Source organism: Halichoeres trimaculatus, unplaced genomic scaffold (assembly GCF_033239565.1).
Source record: "Halichoeres trimaculatus isolate MK-OKI-2021-1 unplaced genomic scaffold, fHalTri1.1 fHalTri1_scaffold_14, whole genome shotgun sequence".
Classification (NCBI taxonomy): Eukaryota; Metazoa; Chordata; class Actinopteri; order Labriformes; family Labridae; genus Halichoeres; species Halichoeres trimaculatus.
The window spans coordinates 11,978,253-11,997,072 of record NW_027437192.1 but is presented as its reverse complement, the minus strand read 5'-3'; the positions used below and the strand labels follow the sequence as shown (position 1 = coordinate 11,997,072).

Below are 18,820 nucleotides of genomic sequence, written 5' to 3'. Positions count from 1 at the left end.
CTTGAGAAATCACTTAATTACCGCTCACTCTCTGCAGCGCTCTAATTATAGCCTTTACAAAAGAGCAGCAGTAATGCACTTTTAAGTGTAATGGGAGTTTACCTAATTAGGCCCATCACACACAGGCAAACGCGTGTACACACACATACACACACACTCACACACTGGTGAGAAAACTGTCATTCAGTAATTAGTGGTGGTGATGAAACCCTCTATTACTGTTTCATTTACACACCATCACAGGGCACAGTCGGCTGACCTGTGTGCCTGCATACAGCCCAGCTTTGTTAACAGCTTTTAAAACAGTAATATCTTTATGACACAGCTGTGGCCCAACACTGTGTGATACATTTCCCTTTTCATTTCCTCAATTAGTTCAAAGCAAGCGCAGTATTTTAGAATCATCTACCTCAGTAATGGCGGTCTTATGTCTCGATGGCTGGTGCTAATGAGTGAGCAGGCGTGGTCTAACTGCTGCGACTAATAGGGCTGGTCACACAGTATAACTAAGTGTGAATGCATATATTAAAGGCCTGAAGGAACTTAATATAAGTGTTGCGCTTATTATCACAGTGTTACTGAGGTGCCCAAATGACGTCCTTGTGAGCTAAGCAGCCAAGGCACGAACCACACATCCACCACAGTGTTGGGCTCTGTTTCAAGCCTCAATCTAAAAGCCATCCCATCTCATTGAGTGATTAAGCCTGCACAGATCCGAAGAAATTAAAACCTCTTCATTCATTCAACAAGTTCCCAACATCTAAAGCTTCCCAAGGGTGTTTGCTCACTGTTAGATCTCCAAACAGAATCTATGAAGTACCTCATTTATCATGGGACTTCCCTGTGAATTTGGGGGTTCTGTTGTGCAAGTCATAAAATGAGGTTTATCTGTCTTTCTGTGGTTTTTCCTTGCATCATTGTAGAAAATGCTGGAATCCAGTGCTAGTGTAGCACTGCCCTGCACTGAATACCTCAACATTACACAGGAAAAATAACTTTTTGGCATAAATAGACACAAGTTGGTGTTAATTGGCTTAAGCTGGTGTAAAATGGCTAAAGTTTGCATGGGCTTAGGGTGTAATGGAATACCTTGGTTCAAGTCAGGGGTGGCCAACCTGCGGCTCACGAGCAGCAAGTGGCTCTTTGCCTTCTGGTGTGTGGCTCTTCGATCCATTCATAAAAATATATATAAATATATTATTATGGGTCATGGTGTGACAATCAATCTAAAATATTGTTATATTGATGCCAACGTTGGGATCAGTATTGATCAATACTTGGGTGATGAGACTGATGCTTAAGTTTCAGTTTCTCTTCTCTACATGTGCTCGTCTCAATCGCTCATAGATAGATAGATAGATAGATAGATAGATAGATAGATAGATAGATAGATAGATAGATAGATAGATAGATAGATAGATAGATAGATAGATAGATAGATAGATAGATAGATGGAACTTTGTCTCTTCTGCAGTAATAACAGAAATTTGTCTTTGACACGACTCCAAGTACAAATTTTAACATGCTTACAAACCCACTAAATCTCGCTTTGAAAATTGGAAATGTATTGATTTTAATTCTATGTCATTCTGTTTATGTGTGAGAGGAAGTGCGTTTGTAAGGCCATGTGTGTGATGTGGCTCTTTGTAGTACCACTGTAATTTTTGTGGCTCTTGGTCTCTGACTGGTTGGCCACCCCTGGTTTAAGTTAATACAAGAAGGCACAAGTTTGCATATAACTGTGTTGATCTAAGTGTACAATGGTGTATAATGGCATAAGATGACATAAGATGGCCTGCAATGGCAAAAGATGATATGAATTGTCAGAGGATGGCTTGAGGTGGTTAAAATTTGCATACTTTAGGGTAAAATGGTTCTGGGTGTAAGTTCAAATGAAAGGGCATTAAATATTATATGATAGTTTAAGTTGGCATAAATAAGTACAAGCTGGTGTAGATTGGAATATGTTGCATAAGCTGAAGAATTAAAAAAAAGTTGTCATGAGTTAGCTCGAACTGGCATAAGCTGATGCAAAAATGCTGATGTCTGCATAAATTTGGGTAAACAGGTATATGTTGCTTTGATGTGGCGAAAGTTGGAGTGTGCCAACTAGCTATGTACTACCAGTTGAGGATGCCAGTAACAGAAATGAAAACATAAAATCAAAAATGTATTTAAGATTAAAGCATATTTGGTATACAACCCAAAATCATATCTTCAAAATGTTATTAAAATCTTTACATATGCCAAATATTACTGAAGCAAAAATTGGTTAAGGAGAAGAAGGATTATATTCCAGTGCGTGGATGGATATAACACTTTTTTTGTGATTTTATTCAAACCAGACAGAAAAGATAATATCTGCAGAGCAGCTTTTTCTCATCTCTGTACAATAGCCTACCACTCATAGCTGTGGTTTAAAATTCAATAGGACATAATGTGAAGAACATTGTTACTCAAAAAAAGTACTTTCAGATGCTCCACTGATTCTGGATTGGTCTTTTCAACACATCACCACATAACTCCACTGTGACCAAAGAGGATTGTTGTAACTATTTTTTTTCTTAGTATATAATTTCATTCTGGCATCTTTTCAGAGTATGTGAAACCATTAAAAACTCTGTTGAAACTCCACAGTAACTTTGCAGCCATTTGTTTCTAATCATTACACCCTTTTACTGTTGTGAATAAAGGAGAGCAGAGCACACTTATTATTTTCCAGCACATGATAGAAATTATAGGCCTGATCAAATTAATCTAATATCCTGTGGTTTATGTTCAGTTTCTAACATGAGTTAGATTATATAAAGCAGTATTTGCAATAAAAGCTGCAATATTACAAAATAATAAATGCCTTTTTCCACAAGATGTTATTTGGACTGTAAGCCAAGTCTCCTCTAAACGCTTGGAAATATTGATGCTAAGGGCTTTATTATATCTAATCAAATGACATTTCCAAGTGGAAACAGATTGACAAAATGGAAATATTTGAGTGTGTGTCACAGCTAAACAGTGTAGCATCTGTCTGAGCAGACAGAGCTGAACTGAGGTCATCCTCCCTTGTGAGTGTCTTTGTTGCAAAATGTCCTGAAAAATACAATTATTCTCTGTCAGGAAATTTCTTACTGTCAGTGTGACAACAACGTTGTAAGTTAGTGTTATTCAACAATGAGTCGACAAGACGGAGAGGCTGGATTTTTTTCAGCAGCAGATTGAGTGAGCTTTTCAAAGTCAGAAACTTAAAACCAAGTGGAAAAAATAAATCAGGATGTTATTTTTTTTGAGGAAAATAAAAATCATCATGAATCTGGTAGCATGACTAAGAAGAAATTTAGCCAAGCTGTCTTCCTTTGTCTTTTTCCTAACGCTGTACGCTTTGTAGTTTTTCTATTCCCTGACCTCTTTTTCCATTGAAAAAAGCCAAATGGGCTTTCTTTTGAGTTAAATCTGTTTGCAAATTCGGCACAATACAGAGTGACTACATTACTGAGTGGCACTATATGGTATGTGTGTATGAGTTTAAAAATACAAAAACACAACATTAAAGAGGGGGTAAGTGGCCTTTCATTCAGGCTTTATATGGACCCTCTGGTGCCCCCATGGGATCTTTTCATAATTCAAAGCTCAAAAAGATTTCCTATTTTCTCCTTCAGATGTTCAAGAAACCTTATTTCAGCCTCTGTATGAAAAACTTTGTTTCAATTGCTGTCTCTTAAAGAGTCCCGCTCAACAACCCCCCCCCCCCCCCCCCCCCTCTTCTGATTGGCTAACCCTGTGGAAGGGCAGAGATATGGGCAGACATTGTTGTTTGAGACATGCCCTCCTTAAACCAGTTAGGAGAGCCTGATGCGATAACCACATCATTTCATGTAGATCTCGTAAATATCTTGTGACGATCTCATGCTAATTTTAGAATGGACTGTTTTGATGAGTACGCAGACAGATTCAGGTATTTGTACAACATATTACAGCCGTTTGAAAAGCCATTCGTATTGACATCAAGCCAAGAGGCCACATCCGTTTTTTAAAAAATAAGCCTTTGCAGATGTGCTAAAACTTGCCGTCCCAAAAACAAAATCAAATCCTCACACTGCAAGAAAACATCATCAACTATTCATCAACTATTAAATGCATCAATGAATAATTCTGTCATCAATGCTGTTTAACAACTGGTATGTATAATCAATGTTTTTGTCTCTCTATAGACAATTTGATTGACTGGTGAAGTTCTCCCAGATTTCCATATTTTTTTCTTTTTGAGCCTTATCAGCTGGAACAATAAACACACAGGTAATGTAAGGATTATTCCTCTTATTCCAATCCACAGATAAGTATTCATTTTTTCACTAATTAAAGACAGAGTGTTTTTGTGACTGTAAGAGCCACCTGAAGTACAATCTGCAGCCAGGAATTAGCTCATTAAACATATTTCCTGGCATCATATAAAAGTCTTTTCAATATTCCATCCTCTGTAAACGAGGTTTGACTACTGCTAATGTAGCACATTTGGCAATTCTGCTCCAGTCTTCCTTGACCTTCCCTTCGCTGCCAAGTCATCACAAACAGAGAGAGTGAATAGTTCCCAGCCCTGACACTGAGTCACACATAAACCCCGAGCAGCATACATGCCTCCGCACAGAACAACTCGACGGGGTGCAAGATTCATTAAAAAACTGAAAATTCAAGGGGATGATTTTTGTTTTTTTTGTTTTTTTTTAATCAGCGCGAAGGATTTTCCAGATGGCCTCCTAAACAGGGTGTTCTCACGCTTATGTTCCTGTGCCAAATGGCTGGTCTTCAAATCAAATCACACGTCCAACATTATGAACCAAATAAAAGCACAGCAGCACTGGTGTTTTTATTTGTTTTTATTGTAATGGTTTGAGAGTTTCTCAGGAAAAAATGTTTCGTTTCCTCCAAAACATCTCACAGCATTACTAGAAAAGAACAACAGGGCTTGAGTCAACAGTGTGCTGACAATGTTTGTATATATTGGGTATTAACCCTCTACATGAACAGACTAAAGTCACCACCTTGCTGTGAAGTTTCTCTTGTAGTTCAGTCCCTCATCTTAAAACATTTACTCTATAACACTTCCTCCGTTGTTCTCCTTCTTCTTTCCTACAAGTGAATAGAGGCATAAAATTTTCCTGATGATGGACTTAATCACACTAACACACAACCACGAGTTACATATTGCTGAAGTGGCTTAAAAGGTGTAAATATTCTGTCTTGTGCTTGCAACATAAAGGAACTTATAAATAAAAGATCACTTGAGTTACTTTTACAAGATGTATGATTGTTGAAGCCATGTTTTGAGTTGGAATGAGTTTTGTAACTAACAGACGACCAACTATGCAGTTAAATTAATATCAGGCTTCTTTAAAGATGCTGAGGAGGATCTGTTTTAATTGCACTCCCTCGAGTCTTCGCACACTGTCGTAAATTACTTTTAGTGAAGCGTGTGTTTATTTTGGAATTAAATGGAGATGGGATCGAAACAAATTTTCTTTGTTCAAGACAACTTTTTACAGGATACAACGAGCCGAGGTAAGGTATTTATCAGTACAGTTATGTAGTGCTACAGTTTGAAACGTGACATCAAGTCAGCTATATGTTTGCAACATCGGCAGCCCGGTGCTCCGACGTATCTGTAGGCTAATGTGACAACAAGTAAACACTGTCAGTTTGTATGTTGTTTAGTAGCAGTTTATATTTAGCGCAGTTGGCAGCCCGGTGCTCAAAGACGTGTTCCTATCGTGTAACATAGTAAATTCTGGTTAGCTATGCCCTGCCAGTCATCTACCGAGCAAAGCTAAAATAACCTCACTCTTCATTTTATTGAGAGACTCTCAAGTTTGAACAGACCACTGCAGAATAACTGATGCATGTGAGTTGGAATGGACACTGTCACAAACAGTTTAGCCCCTATGTTATAGAGTGATACAGCCTGAGCTGAAGGCTAATTAGCCTTTAGCTCAGGCTGTATCACTGTCCTGTTGAGCTTTCTTCTGGGCTTCTGTCCTTTTTCTGTCAGACAGTTAGGCTCCTGTGTCCACCATCACTACAAAATTAATCACAGAAATCATATTTAGCAGAAAACAACCCAGATATCTTTGTTTTATCTCTTCTCACTCCCAAACTACGTCATCTGGCGTGGTGTTGTCATAGAAAATTAGATGTGCTGTAAATCAATCCGGTCCTGGTCGAGCCGAACTGGAAGCTTAGAAGTAGCAATTTAAAATATCATGTAACCAGCAATATTGGCGCTGGTAATCTCATATTGAATTTTGAATTTGGATTTATTTATTTGATAGGGATGATGCAGTTAAACAAAGTTCACAACAAAGCATGAATCTGATATGCTGCACAGAGAGTTATAGTGAGTGCTAATTTCAAACTCTTATCCCTAGTTAGATAGTTTAAAGTGTGGATTACCATAAGGCATATATCTGGAAGGGAGACTTTTCAAGATCACTTCAAACTCTTCACTGCCCCTCTAAATAATATCACAAAGTGCAGAGCCTGTGTCATGTTACCTCTGCTACAAATCTCAACAGGTGACTTTCATCTGAACACAAAGATCCTGAACACTTGTAATAAAAAAAGCAGAATGCTGTTTGGATGTGGTTTGTGATTTTCAAGGCTGAAGGTCAACTGGATGGGATGTTCGAGTCAAGCAAGTCCGGAGTCATGACTGGTGAGTCTACTGAGCCCAATGAGCCCCTGAGGTCATCTGTGTCGAGGGGGGGATTAGGAGCGCTCGGTGATCCCATCAAAGCAATGTGTCACCAGCACCGTGTCTTACCACAGAGCTGCACACTCCAGCGAGCACTGATCCCCTTAACTGACTCTCAGCGGGCCCGGCAACTAAGGCAAGCTGACAGCAGGGCTATTTTAGTGCAGAAATCGCCCCTGTTTGGACAGGGCCTCGGATAGAGATGGCGGGGGCCCGTGCCATCGCTCTCTATTAGAGAGAATGAAAAACACACAGAGAGCCAAGTTTGCCACTTTGGAGAGGAGAGCAACCTTTTGCTTGCGACAGCTCCCAGAAACGGATGAGGGATAAATGTGTTGTGACAGCAGCTAATAAGGTCCCTGTGATCTGCTGGTGGTGTGTCACTTTGTGTGTTTGTGTGTGTGGTGTGGAAACCAATATATTGTCCTTGTTTCAACTGTGAATTTGCTTAAAAGGCAAGAGGTAAAAATGCACCAATAAGAGATAAATAGACCAACCATAAGAGGTTGTGTCTTAATGCACATTTGAAATGCTTGATCATCCCCTCCACTTTCATTTGACAGATTAAAGAGCTGAGGGATTAAAATAGCAGCAGAAACACAAATAATGTCTCTACAAATAGCCAGAGCAGGCCATAAAACGCATTAAACAGCAAACCTGTCGCACTGATTAGCATTCCCTGCTTTCTTTACTATCACTGTTATTCAACTAAAAGAAGCAGCGTCGCTGTTAGTGTCGAGCATCCATTTTTATTTAAGTCAGTATTATTTAATATAAGCCCAGGAAGCTCAAGCCTTGTTTTATTAAGCCTTTCAGTCAACCCAAATAGAGCAGAGGCTTTAAAAAAAAAAAAAAAAAACATTTGTAATGCTTGATCAGCTTCCTACTTATGATAATCCGTCCCTAACACATGAGATCATAGACTAATGCCTTAACCTGGTCACCATACGAGGCGCTAACTCAATTACTTCCTGCTCTGGACACAGCAGAAAGGAATACAGTGTGAGCACTGAGAAAGGTCCTTGTACCGTTGGAAAGCCGCCACAGAATCAGCTGTTTGGTATTGTCAATGAGACGATTTGGCCAATTCTCCATGGGTGCAACCCCTCAGCTCTGCAGCTCCTCACACAAATGAATTTGTCTCACAAATATGGGACAATTTCAACAAGAAATGAACAGGTTTAAGATTTATTCCTAAGAAGCATTGTTGCAACAAAGAAATAATCTACCAGACACAAACTGCCTGACTTTTTCTGCTATGTTTGGATGCACGAGCGCTGAACTGAGACTGTTTCATCGCCTGGTATAAACTCCCCACAGTCCTTTAAATGTTCTCAATACAGTAATTTGCATTGTGCTGTTTTCATGATCCAGCACAGTGGAATATTGATTAGTTTGTGCTTTAGGAATCCTGCAGAGGCTCTGGGCAGACTCCAGACCTGCTCCCCCCCACCCCCCCACCCCCTGCAACCCATCAGCCCACCTCCGCTCCTCTGTTCATATCCGGCGGATGGGCGATGGATCGATGGCAATGCCAGGATGCTATTAGAGCCGAGGCAGCCAAGCAGCCACTACTTCAAAAGCAAAGTGTGGGAGGAGAAATAAAACAAGGTAATTATCCAGGCCCTACTAGATAGCACCGAGATAATCTGTGGAGCGGAGGACGGAGGGCTGTGGAGGTGGTGTTCAGGATGTCTGTCCATATTTGCCTCAACTCACTGCACTCTACTCTCTCCACCAAAGCTCAGAGAGAAGATACAACTTTAGCTGCTACATCTTTCTTTTTGCTAACATCCTCCTGTCTGACATGTTTAACCAACAACTTAATTCTTATCAGAAATATTTAGCCTGTATGGGCTGATTCACAGGGATCACAGGAGTGGCTTGATCCCCTAAAAATTTGGGGCTACAGAAAGTCCAATGATTCTTGTGTTTGATGTGATGTTTCCCAACACTGTGCCTCCTCTACTTCGCTAATCCGGTAAATTTAAAAGCATGGATTTTTCAACAAAGCTGTCGATCATCCCCCACATTCCCTCTTCTTCTTTCCTCTTTTTAGCATCAAATAACTGATCAATACTTAAATTCCCATGCTAATGAAAACTAGGATATAAATTAGCATTTGCAATTAGCATGAAAACAACTTCATGCTGTGATAGAGCATGTTTGAGAAAATACTGTGCACCCTATCTGTTTCAAAGGAAGAGGTAAGCTTCACAATGTTCCCCTAACAAGTCACTAGGGGGAGCTCTGAAAGTTTTGGACAGGCTCCAGTTGCTGTAGGCTGCTGGTATTTTTCTGTGAATTTTTATGCATATTTCTTTTGTAATTTTGCCTTTTTTCCCTTTGTACTTTGTGTTGAAACTTTGGGCATACGTCTTCTGTTTGAGTTTTATTATGTTATGTTCCTTTTTTTAAAACTTGTAAATACGTAAATGCTAAACATGTGTGCCATTGCAGGTGCCCATACACTGCCACCCTTGAGTAATTTGGTGAGTAAGTTGGGCCACCCCTGCTTAGCTGCAGCAGAAATCAATGTTGGCCTTCAGAGGGAATCACATCTCAGCCTGTCACACCGCAAATGCAGCCAAATTTCCAGGCAAGGTGAGAGGCCATCTGCTTTTCCAGTTAAGTTATAATGAGGGCAAAAACCCAAAAGCGCTTCTAAATTACAAGTCATCCCAAAGTCAACCAGAAGTTCCACTTAAAAAACTGCAGCTCACACAACTTGATTTTATTGGTTAACAAACATGAAATTTAATCAAATCCTGGCTAATGCACATCTGCACCGATTTTAATTTTCTGATCGCTCATTTGGAAGTGTACACAAATATTTCATTCAGAGCAATTTAATATAATTTGCTTCCTCTCTTCCTGAATGTTTCTAATTTGTGTAATCAAATATAACAGCAGTGATGACTGCTACCACTATTCCACTCCATGCCTAAAAGCCCAATCCCCAATGAGTCATTTCTAATGGAAAGACAACACAAACTACTGCAGTGAGGAAAAGATCAGTCTGTTTAAGATGAACACCAGACATAGGAAGGATGTAGTGAACACTGGCATAAGTATAAACACACGCACACATGCTCTTAAAATAGAGAGCAATTATAAAAACTGCAGGATCAGCGAGCTAACTCCAGCCTGTGTGCAGCCAGAAGCTTTGTGCTCACAGACTCCTTCTGCTTCCAGAGCAGGTAATGAGTTAAAGGTCAGTAGGTTGTTATGACTCCAATTAGTGCAACACTCCAAATCAGCGCTGTAACTCATCATCTATGGTGGTCGGTTGATGCTTGAAGATCCCAACAAAGCTAATTGCAGCATAATGAGCACAAACCAACACCATTACACTGAAGGTTGCTCTCACAAATAATCCCTGGGGGGTTTAAAAGGTCATGTGCAGTGCTTCGATTGGTGTCACGGATCAACGCAGAGGTCAGACTACAGGAGAAGTCAGGGTTTGAGGTCTAGGTCGGGGGCAGTCATAAGACCTCAGTTCTTGGGAACTGATCACAACTGTATCTAGTATCTAACCAAAACAGTGGCTAGTTTATTTACTTGCACATTATTGTTCTTGAACTAATCAATACTCGTCATTCATTCGCCAAATGATCTGTATGAAAGGAAACTACTGAGTCACTCGGTTTTAATGATTTGTAAAATGTCACTTTAGCCAACATTTTTTGTACTGACCTTGTAAAACACAACACGTTATATTAAAATCCTGGAAAAATTAAAGCTCCTGAGAGGATTTTTTCGACTTATGAAACAGACTAATGTTTACGGTGATGCCTCTTAATGACTGACAAAACTAAACAAGACCATCAGCAACAACATGAAATATTCCTGCACGGTCATTTTTAGAGTCTATAACCTCTGTGAGGGGGTTACAAGTAGGACCAGATGATTGACAACATGCTGAAGAAACAGCCATTTTTGTTTTTTTTTGTAACAAGTTTTATGATCTCTCTATAACTCCTTAAATTTATGTTTATTGCAGAATCACCAATGACAGCAAGCTAGGCTAACTTTCACTCTGACTTATAAGCTGAAATACTATTTAATAGTCAATGGCATGTGTTGGGTCTTTGGTACCGTTATTGTCTGTTTCAACATTTAAATGTGGAGAGTTTGTTTAAAATTTACAGCTCTACTTTATTCCATTTGATCCTAGGTATCCTCCTTAAGCCCTTTGCACACCAGACACATATTTTTCGGGCAAATATTTTACACGTCCTTTATTTTTTTCAAACCTACTGCTTTTCAACGCTTTCACACCAACAACGTTCTTTTTGCTGAGTGGAATTGCAGCTTTTATTCTTTTAGGACCAAGGTCGATTTTTCCAAAGTTTCACTTGCGACAAGTACACATCCGACCAATCAAAATCCACGTTATTAACAAGTCACACACCACAACATTCAACATTGATTGTTTTTGTGTCCCAGCACCCAGTTCTCTACCACAAAAGACATAAAAACAACAAAGACACGATTGCAAAGACATCGTTTGGAGGAGAATAGCTGAGGAGATTGAATAAGATCGCTCCAAATTTTTCGCAATTTCATGCTGTTTATTTGCGTTGCCGTTGGTGTGGAAAGGCCTTTATTCTGTCATGTAATGCAGTTAGCAAATAGCTTTAGGACAGGCTACAGCCACAATCTGACGAGAATATCTTATTACAACCAGGAACCAATAAAATTTATGAAAAAAGTGTAATTTTTTTCCCAGTGATAAAATATTTCTAATAATGCTTTGTTGATAATAAAGTGATTTGGTGCTTTGAAAATCATGATCATTTTTGCTATATGTCAAAAGCTAGCTTGCCAAGCGTTTTGGCCCAAGCAACTATTTTTGAACAAAAACTGTTAGCAACTGTCATTCTGATGTTAGCAAGGCACTTTTTGAGATTAACACATAGGAATTGTGCAACTTTTACATTTTGCAATGTAATGATTGAAAGACCATCAGCACCAAGTATGACCAGATTACAAACTTACATCTCGGTATCACTGGAACTGACTGATTCACTGACATCAAAGTGTCCACCACAAGCAAAATACCAAGTTGAACAACAGCTTGATATGATAAAAGATAAACCAGGATGATTTTTTTTCGCCTCTGGGTGTGTAGATGATGCATTTAATGATTTAAACTGGCAAATTTACTGACACCACTTGACCACCTAAAGCTGAGCTCACAGTGACGGACTTCATATGCCACAGTGGCTCTCACCCCCTGAGCCCACCAGACTATGCCACCTCATTCCCCATGATGGATCACTAATAAACAACAGGGCAGGACAGAGGCAGCACCCTTTAACAAGGCCAAAACACCAGTCCACTTACACCGATGACAGCTTGATGAATATACTCTCCAGACCAATCAATGACACCATGGCAGCAGGAGCCGGCCTGCCAACCGGATTATAAGAGGTGTTGGATCAACTGCTAATTAACCAATAAATAGTGCCAAAAGTGGGGGAAAAAAACAGCACACACACATAGATTGCCCTGCTCCTTTTCTCTCACCAACACTTACACTCTCATAGGTGTAATGACACAGTCTGTGACCTTGTTTTGCATCTTGGGCTGGTGTTAACATTTTAGAAATTCACTACACAAATCTTTAAAGCCAACTGTCGGGACCATTTGTGTGAAGGAAGCCCCTGCAGTGTGAGTATACGTGTGTTTAATTTCAGTGAGTGAGTTTGCAGAGTGTATAAGCTTGTTTCATTGAGCCAATTACATCGAAGCGAGGAAGCGATCTTTTCTCCAGCCTTGTTGGAGGGTGTGTATTGAATTCCCTCCTAAATGTCTGATGTATAGGGAATTTAATGAATTGTCTGGGAAATATAAAAAACGTCTCCAATAACTTGCTTTGTTACAGATAGTTTTACCATGCAACGTGTGTTAGGAGACCTTACCACAGGAATGTTGGGGAAGATTTGTGTTTTGTATTTGTTTAAGTGTGACATGAATCAGTTTGAAGCATGGCTCAGTGGGAGAAGAAAAGGGATCAGAGCCAGGGCAGTAAAAATGAATATTTAACTTAAATGAACTTAACTTGAACTGAAAAGCATCAATAAATGAAATAAGAAATGAGTTGTATTATATCATCCTTACATCCCTACCAGATTGGTCTGACACACTGCCATAACTAAAACGTTTATATTATTTTACATTTACAATAGCATTGATGTCAATATCTCAGCCGACCCTTTCCTCGCCAAGATAAACCCCCTTAAGGGTTATGTGTAACAGTTTGCTCAAAAGGACTCAAAATTGATACAGCAAGCCGTGACACGCATCCCATTCACAGCTGCCAGCAGCATTCAGTCCCGTCATCGAGTGAATGTTTTCGTATATCTGTTCTGTTTATTCTGCCGCTATCTCCGCGCCGCTGCGAGGCCTACAGAGCCTCTCAGGCTGACTGACAGAAAGAGGTTCAGGCTCCTGCCAGAGAAGCATGATTGACATCCCCAAGATGGATGAGAGCCAGAGAGGATTTTACTGTCACTCTTAGGACGTGCACAGGGCGCCAAGATGGCAGAAGGTTAATGTGCTTGAGAATCAGAAGCAGCACATGGAGGCTGTACAAGCAAATATATTCATGTAATAATAAGCTCTTTAAAATAAAAATATCAACGCTGAGGTTTGCAGAATGCAATGTGAGGTATGGTTGCAACTACAAGCTACGTAACCTACCTTTAAAACCGCTGTGACCAAAGACCAAAATGTAGGCTATGTGCAGTTTCGCTTTGTCTCTGATTGGTCCTTCAACCACTGGATCTACCCACACATATCTGCAGCCATCTATGCTTAAAGCAACACATAACTGAAGTGCAACTCCCAGCCTCAGCTCTCCAAGTGATAACAAAAGGAATGTGTAAGAGTCTCTGTGTGTCAACCTACGGGAAATATCACCCAGATGAGCTCAACAGACAGGATCTCATCACTCAGCACCCACATGTACAGGCACACCCAAACACTCATTGCACTGCAGCTGCAGATGCAACATTCAGCATTTGAAACTAACTTTTTTGTCGTCTCTCTGGCTCACCGTCTGCCCCTCTCTGCTGTGGTTGTCAGCAGAAGGCCTGATGCAGGTATCCGTTTGCCTGTCGTCCAGTTCACTCTGCTGATTGGCCCCTGACTGAGGAGAACCCAGAGGGCGGGTCTCCGGCTGCTGAAGGCCACTCTGAACTTCCATCTTCCTCTGCTGTGCCTTGACAAGAAAGGAAGATGAAGAATTAGGCAGGAAAAGGATCAGTTAGACATCTGGACTGCACAGAGAGAATTCATGTTTTTGTTTTTTATTCTTTCGATAACTATCTCACTTAATCACACACTGATCTGTACTGAGTGTACTTTCTCAACAGCTGCCTTTCACTGACGCGCTGAAGACGGCTAAAGAGAAAATATTGGCAGAACTTCACTAGAGATAACTGACTTTATGTGAAATGTGACAGTTTATTCTCCCAAACCATAGCCATGATGAACCTCAAAACTGATCCTATATATATATATATATATATATATATATATATATACATATATATATATATATATATATATATATATATATACATATATATATATATATATATATATATATATATATACATATATATATATATATATATATATATATATATATATATATATATATATATATATATATATATATATATATATATATATATATATATATATATATATATATATATATTAGTGGTGGGACTTGATTAAAAAAATTAGTCGAATTAATTATGCCATTTGTAATTAATTAATCGTAATTAATCACATTTTAATCACATCAATATTCAACATCAGAAGCAACACTTTTCAAGCTAAACAGATTTTGGTAGAAGACTAAATCATTGAATATTCTCATACACAAGTTTAAACCACAAAATCCTGTTTATTTCGGTTAGAAGATGTTTTTTTTTGTGGACACTACTTTCAAGTACATTCATCAGCCATAATGTGGTAAAAAGTGCTGTCAGGAGATCAAAAAATAATCAAAGTATTTATAGGATTTGTTATTAATTGATCTAATTAATCACATTTTAATCTTATATCTGCTTAAGGTCCCCACATAAAGAATTTGAACAGTAGGGCATTTCAAAATTATAGTGCATGACTAATCAAATGAATTCACGAAAAAGAGAAGAATTGTAAATCCTTTTTTTTTTCAACTGGTCAATATTAATTAAAATGTCTGTGTTCACTGCCATTGACATTGGATTACTGTTTACTGCGTCTATAGAAGTAAATTATATTTTAGATATATATATATATATATATATATATATATATATATATATATATATATATATATATATATATATCGTATGTACATCTAAAATCTCCAAAATAAGCAGTCTAATACAAGCAGGCCATTTTAGGCTCCGCTCCAGCACTTCTATCCAGCATGCAGAACCCACATGTAAAACAACAGCAGAATAAGCTGTTGGGCATTGCCAATGAGAAGATTCGCCACATTTTTAATGGGTGCAACCCACGTACTCAGCTCTTACATTGTATGTGTACCAAGGGGCTACATCTGGTTCAGAAAAATGAAGACTGTGCAAAGGTGCAAAAAGTTGCTGTTCATCGAGAATCTGCATGAGACTGACTGCAGAAAGACCAGAAACCATGCACACACCAAGCCAAAAAAGAATTACTTTTATGGCATTAAAAAGCCTGATTACAGCCTGGGTCAAAAAAACTTAACTAATGGCAGACACTGTACTATTATTTCTGTTTCATCTACTATGTAGTACTTTTTTAAGAGCACTTTTTTACTTATAGGACACTTTCTCTTTTAAGCTTTGATTAAATATACTTAACATTGTATATTTCTCACACGTTTTTATAAATAACTACACATGGGATCTTAAAGGCCTATATCAACTGTGGTAATTGCTGTTTAAAAAATAAAGTTAGTGAAATAAATGAATGAAGAATATTAAGAAACAGCCGTTAGATTTTTTTTTCCTGTCTTCATTTAAGAATGCATCACCAGTTTAAGTTTTTGCATCATGACTCATCTATCCCCCCCAAAAAGAGACTGTGGGAAAGCAATATTCTCTTCTATAAATAAAAGAAGCTCCCTGTCCTGATGTGGGAAAGTAGCATGACATAGAACACAATGTATTTATTATCATTGCAAAGCATGTTTACAAAGTGCTGCCCTTATTCACACCTGTTATTTTCACCTGTCAGTGCAGGAAAGCAGAGGTGTTATGAATAACATGATGGCTGTAGATAATGTAGTTGAGGTAGATTGAGGGTCCTGGTGTTTTGTATGCAGGTTCACAGTCACAGCTCACTGGGACCAATCATGGGACTGTGCCATTGGTGACAAAAAATGGATTCACCTGTGCTTTTCCTGCTATGACAAGTCAAATAATCATCCAGAAAATCTGCCGTTGACACTTAAGCACATTGAGGTGGTGCACAATATAAATCCTGTCATACTCAAGGTTGTTTTTTTTGCAGCTGATAATGAGCTCTGAAAACAACAACCAAAACAACAAGTCATCTGGATAGAAAGCTGTCGTGGTTTGAGAAGTTTGACTTTTGAGAGCTTAAGGGTTAGGTGCACCTTAACAAAAAAGAGGAGAGCATTCCCCTTTTGGATAACAGATTGTTTGTTGAGCAGCATTGTTGAGTGCTCAAACAATAAAGCAAGGATAAACAAAGTGAAGTGATGTCACCTTGTCTATAGGACAGATCAAAAACTTTCCATCAGAAATCAATTTGAAGCTGATGTACAGCACTGAGATGCTTCATTTTGCATTCTGAGCCCATCAATAAGTTATGAGGTCAGTTAGATGTTCTCTCAACTGAGATGAGCTGTCTCATAAATACACGTCCTGAAGGACCTTTCAGTAGATATCTGAACACAACTCAAGGGAGACGGGACGCAGAACTTGGCGCCTTGACGTCACAAGTGAACGCACCTGTTGGCTCGCGCTCATTAACCCCCTGTTACATGTAGCATTGTATCCAGTTCCTGCATAAGCTCGTCTCATCTGAGGGGATGTTAAAGCTACAGGTTAGGGTCCAGTTATGAATGTTCAACATACATTACATAGATTTTGTATATCTTTACAAAGGCTGCTCACCTTACAGGTTTTACTACCAACGAGTGCTGCTAAACGTTTAAAAGTTAACTCCTTACCGAGTTGCTAATATGCATCCGCGTGCTTCCTCCGATTGACGCACGCGGACAAATGAAGCTGCAGATACTGATGGACATTTTATAAACATGTTTAAAAGCAGAATTTAAATTACATCTTCAAATGTTCTGGTCCCGAGGGATTTTATAGACGTGAAAACGGTTGGTTCGTCGCTTTGCTGTTTAGCGGCTCGTTCGTGTTAATAAGGTACCTAAACAGCGCGTGGCGGTGTCCATCAACAGAAACATGTCGCAAAAGAAAGCCGAAATACCTCTGTCACTTCTCGGGCTCCTCGTTATGTCAGAAGCATATCATGAGGAAGATGCGGTAGTGCAACTTGCTTTACATCTCTGTGGTTGCTGTGACACGAAAGGAGTCTGGGGCAGAACAACAGACAGCCGGTGCATTGAGTTGTATGAGAAGTTATTCCTTCAAAAAACCGGTTCAGAGGTGAAAAGACACTTCATTCACCGCTGAGGAGAAGGCAGTAAACGGTGTCAGAGCTGCACAACGCGCGGACGCCGCTGCTGCTGCTGTCACGGCGGGCGTGTCCCCGCGAGCTGTCACCAAACAAACCCTCCTCCTGGTTACAGCGAGCCCGTGTCAAAACTGATGCCTTCAGGTGCTACTCGAAATATCCGCCATCGGTGAGGGGATCGTTTGACATTCGTTTGCGACTGTGTTTGAAAACAAAAACTCGTTCCCGTCCCAACCATCATTTAAACCTGAATTTGGGCAAAAAAAATCCTTTAACATTTGATACAATTTTATTTTTATTTAATTTTCTGAAATAAATCAAAAACAATTGTTTTAATTTGGAAGGCCTAACCATTGAAATATTGCCGCAATCAAAGAACCAGCTAAAGTACCCCTAGTGACAGTAAAATATTCATATTGGTTGACTTTTTAGGATGTCACGTGATATCACTGTTTAAGATAATCATTTTTCAATTTGTAGCACCTAAAATAAAATTAGCAAATAATGGAGGAGGTTTGTAGCCTATATTAGACAAACAGGCAAATGAAATACTGCTCTCCTAGGAGTAAAAAACACCCAAACTAAGAACGAATACATAAAAAGTTCATAGATTAGTATAAATTACGATTTCAAAAGGAGTTTGCAGCCCGTGTTTTATAATTCCTACAGTATCTGAAAGCAGCCAAAGCTTAAGCACCGTGGGAAGCGACGACCTATCCTGTCAGAGGTGAGGTGAGGTTAACCTGGGGCAGTTATAGCGGAACAAGCTGTTCAGCGAATAAGAAATTCGTATTCTTACTTACAAAGAGCAAAGAGGAGACTTTCCTTCAAATTACATGAGTGTAGCAGCAGCAGTACACATAACACAATATACAACTCTGTTAATGCAATGTTTGCAAAGTTAAGACGATTTTTAATCTGATAACTTTGAAATAGAAAAGAGAAATTTATGAAGTGAATTGAGAAATTGAATGTAACCCATGTAAGTATAACTTTACACATGATATGTCTGCAGCAACACCCCTTTTTTTGTTATGTTAAAAATTGCAGTTTAAATTCTTAGCTAACATAGCTATATTGATCCCTCTGATTCGTCTTGGGATTTTTTGGGGAGAGTTCACCCTTAAAGGCCTGGAAACAGTTGAGAGGATATGTTGTGAATAACTACAATGAGTATCAATGATGGCCACAAGGTGGCAACATTAACTCAGTAAACACAGAGTATGAAGTACAATGAGGCATGTTGGAAGTTCCTCTGTTTGGATTTGTATCAAGAATGATACAAAGAACAAAGTAAAGTGGTTTTTGTTGGGGAGGTAGGATTTGAATCTAGTCAGTGGCTTAGAGTATCTTTACCCTAAACTGTGCCGTTGTAAGACCTTGTGTGCTTTTTTGATTATTAATAAGCTTTGG

At 39.1% G+C, this 18,820-nt stretch overlaps 1 protein-coding gene and 1 long non-coding RNA gene across 4 annotated transcripts in view; one reads left to right on the top strand and one right to left on the bottom strand.

Moving 5' to 3' along the window:
- Positions 1 to 17,516, bottom strand: part of LOC141803459 (RNA-binding motif, single-stranded-interacting protein 3) — a 372,997-nt gene extending 355,481 nt beyond the window's left edge. The window contains exons 1-3 of one of the 2 annotated variants that reach the window (XM_074687514.1): positions 16,876 to 17,001; positions 16,711 to 16,782; positions 13,803 to 13,967 (exon numbers count right to left, since the gene is read on the bottom strand). In XM_074687514.1, coding sequence (XP_074543615.1) covers positions 13,803 to 13,967; positions 16,711 to 16,782 — 237 coding nt within the window. In that variant the 5' untranslated portion in view covers positions 16,876 to 17,001. Of the gene's footprint in view, positions 1 to 13,778; positions 13,968 to 16,710; positions 16,783 to 16,875; positions 17,002 to 17,200 lie in introns of those variants that run through there. The other variant, XM_074687515.1, reaches the window with a different exon arrangement.
- LOC141803460 (uncharacterized) overlaps positions 16,738 to 18,820 on the top strand; it is a 51,028-nt gene continuing 48,945 nt past the window's right edge. For both annotated transcript variants that reach the window (XR_012599564.1, XR_012599565.1), the window contains exon 1: positions 16,738 to 16,805. This is a non-coding gene — a long non-coding RNA (uncharacterized LOC141803460). The remainder of the gene's footprint in view (positions 16,806 to 18,820) is intronic.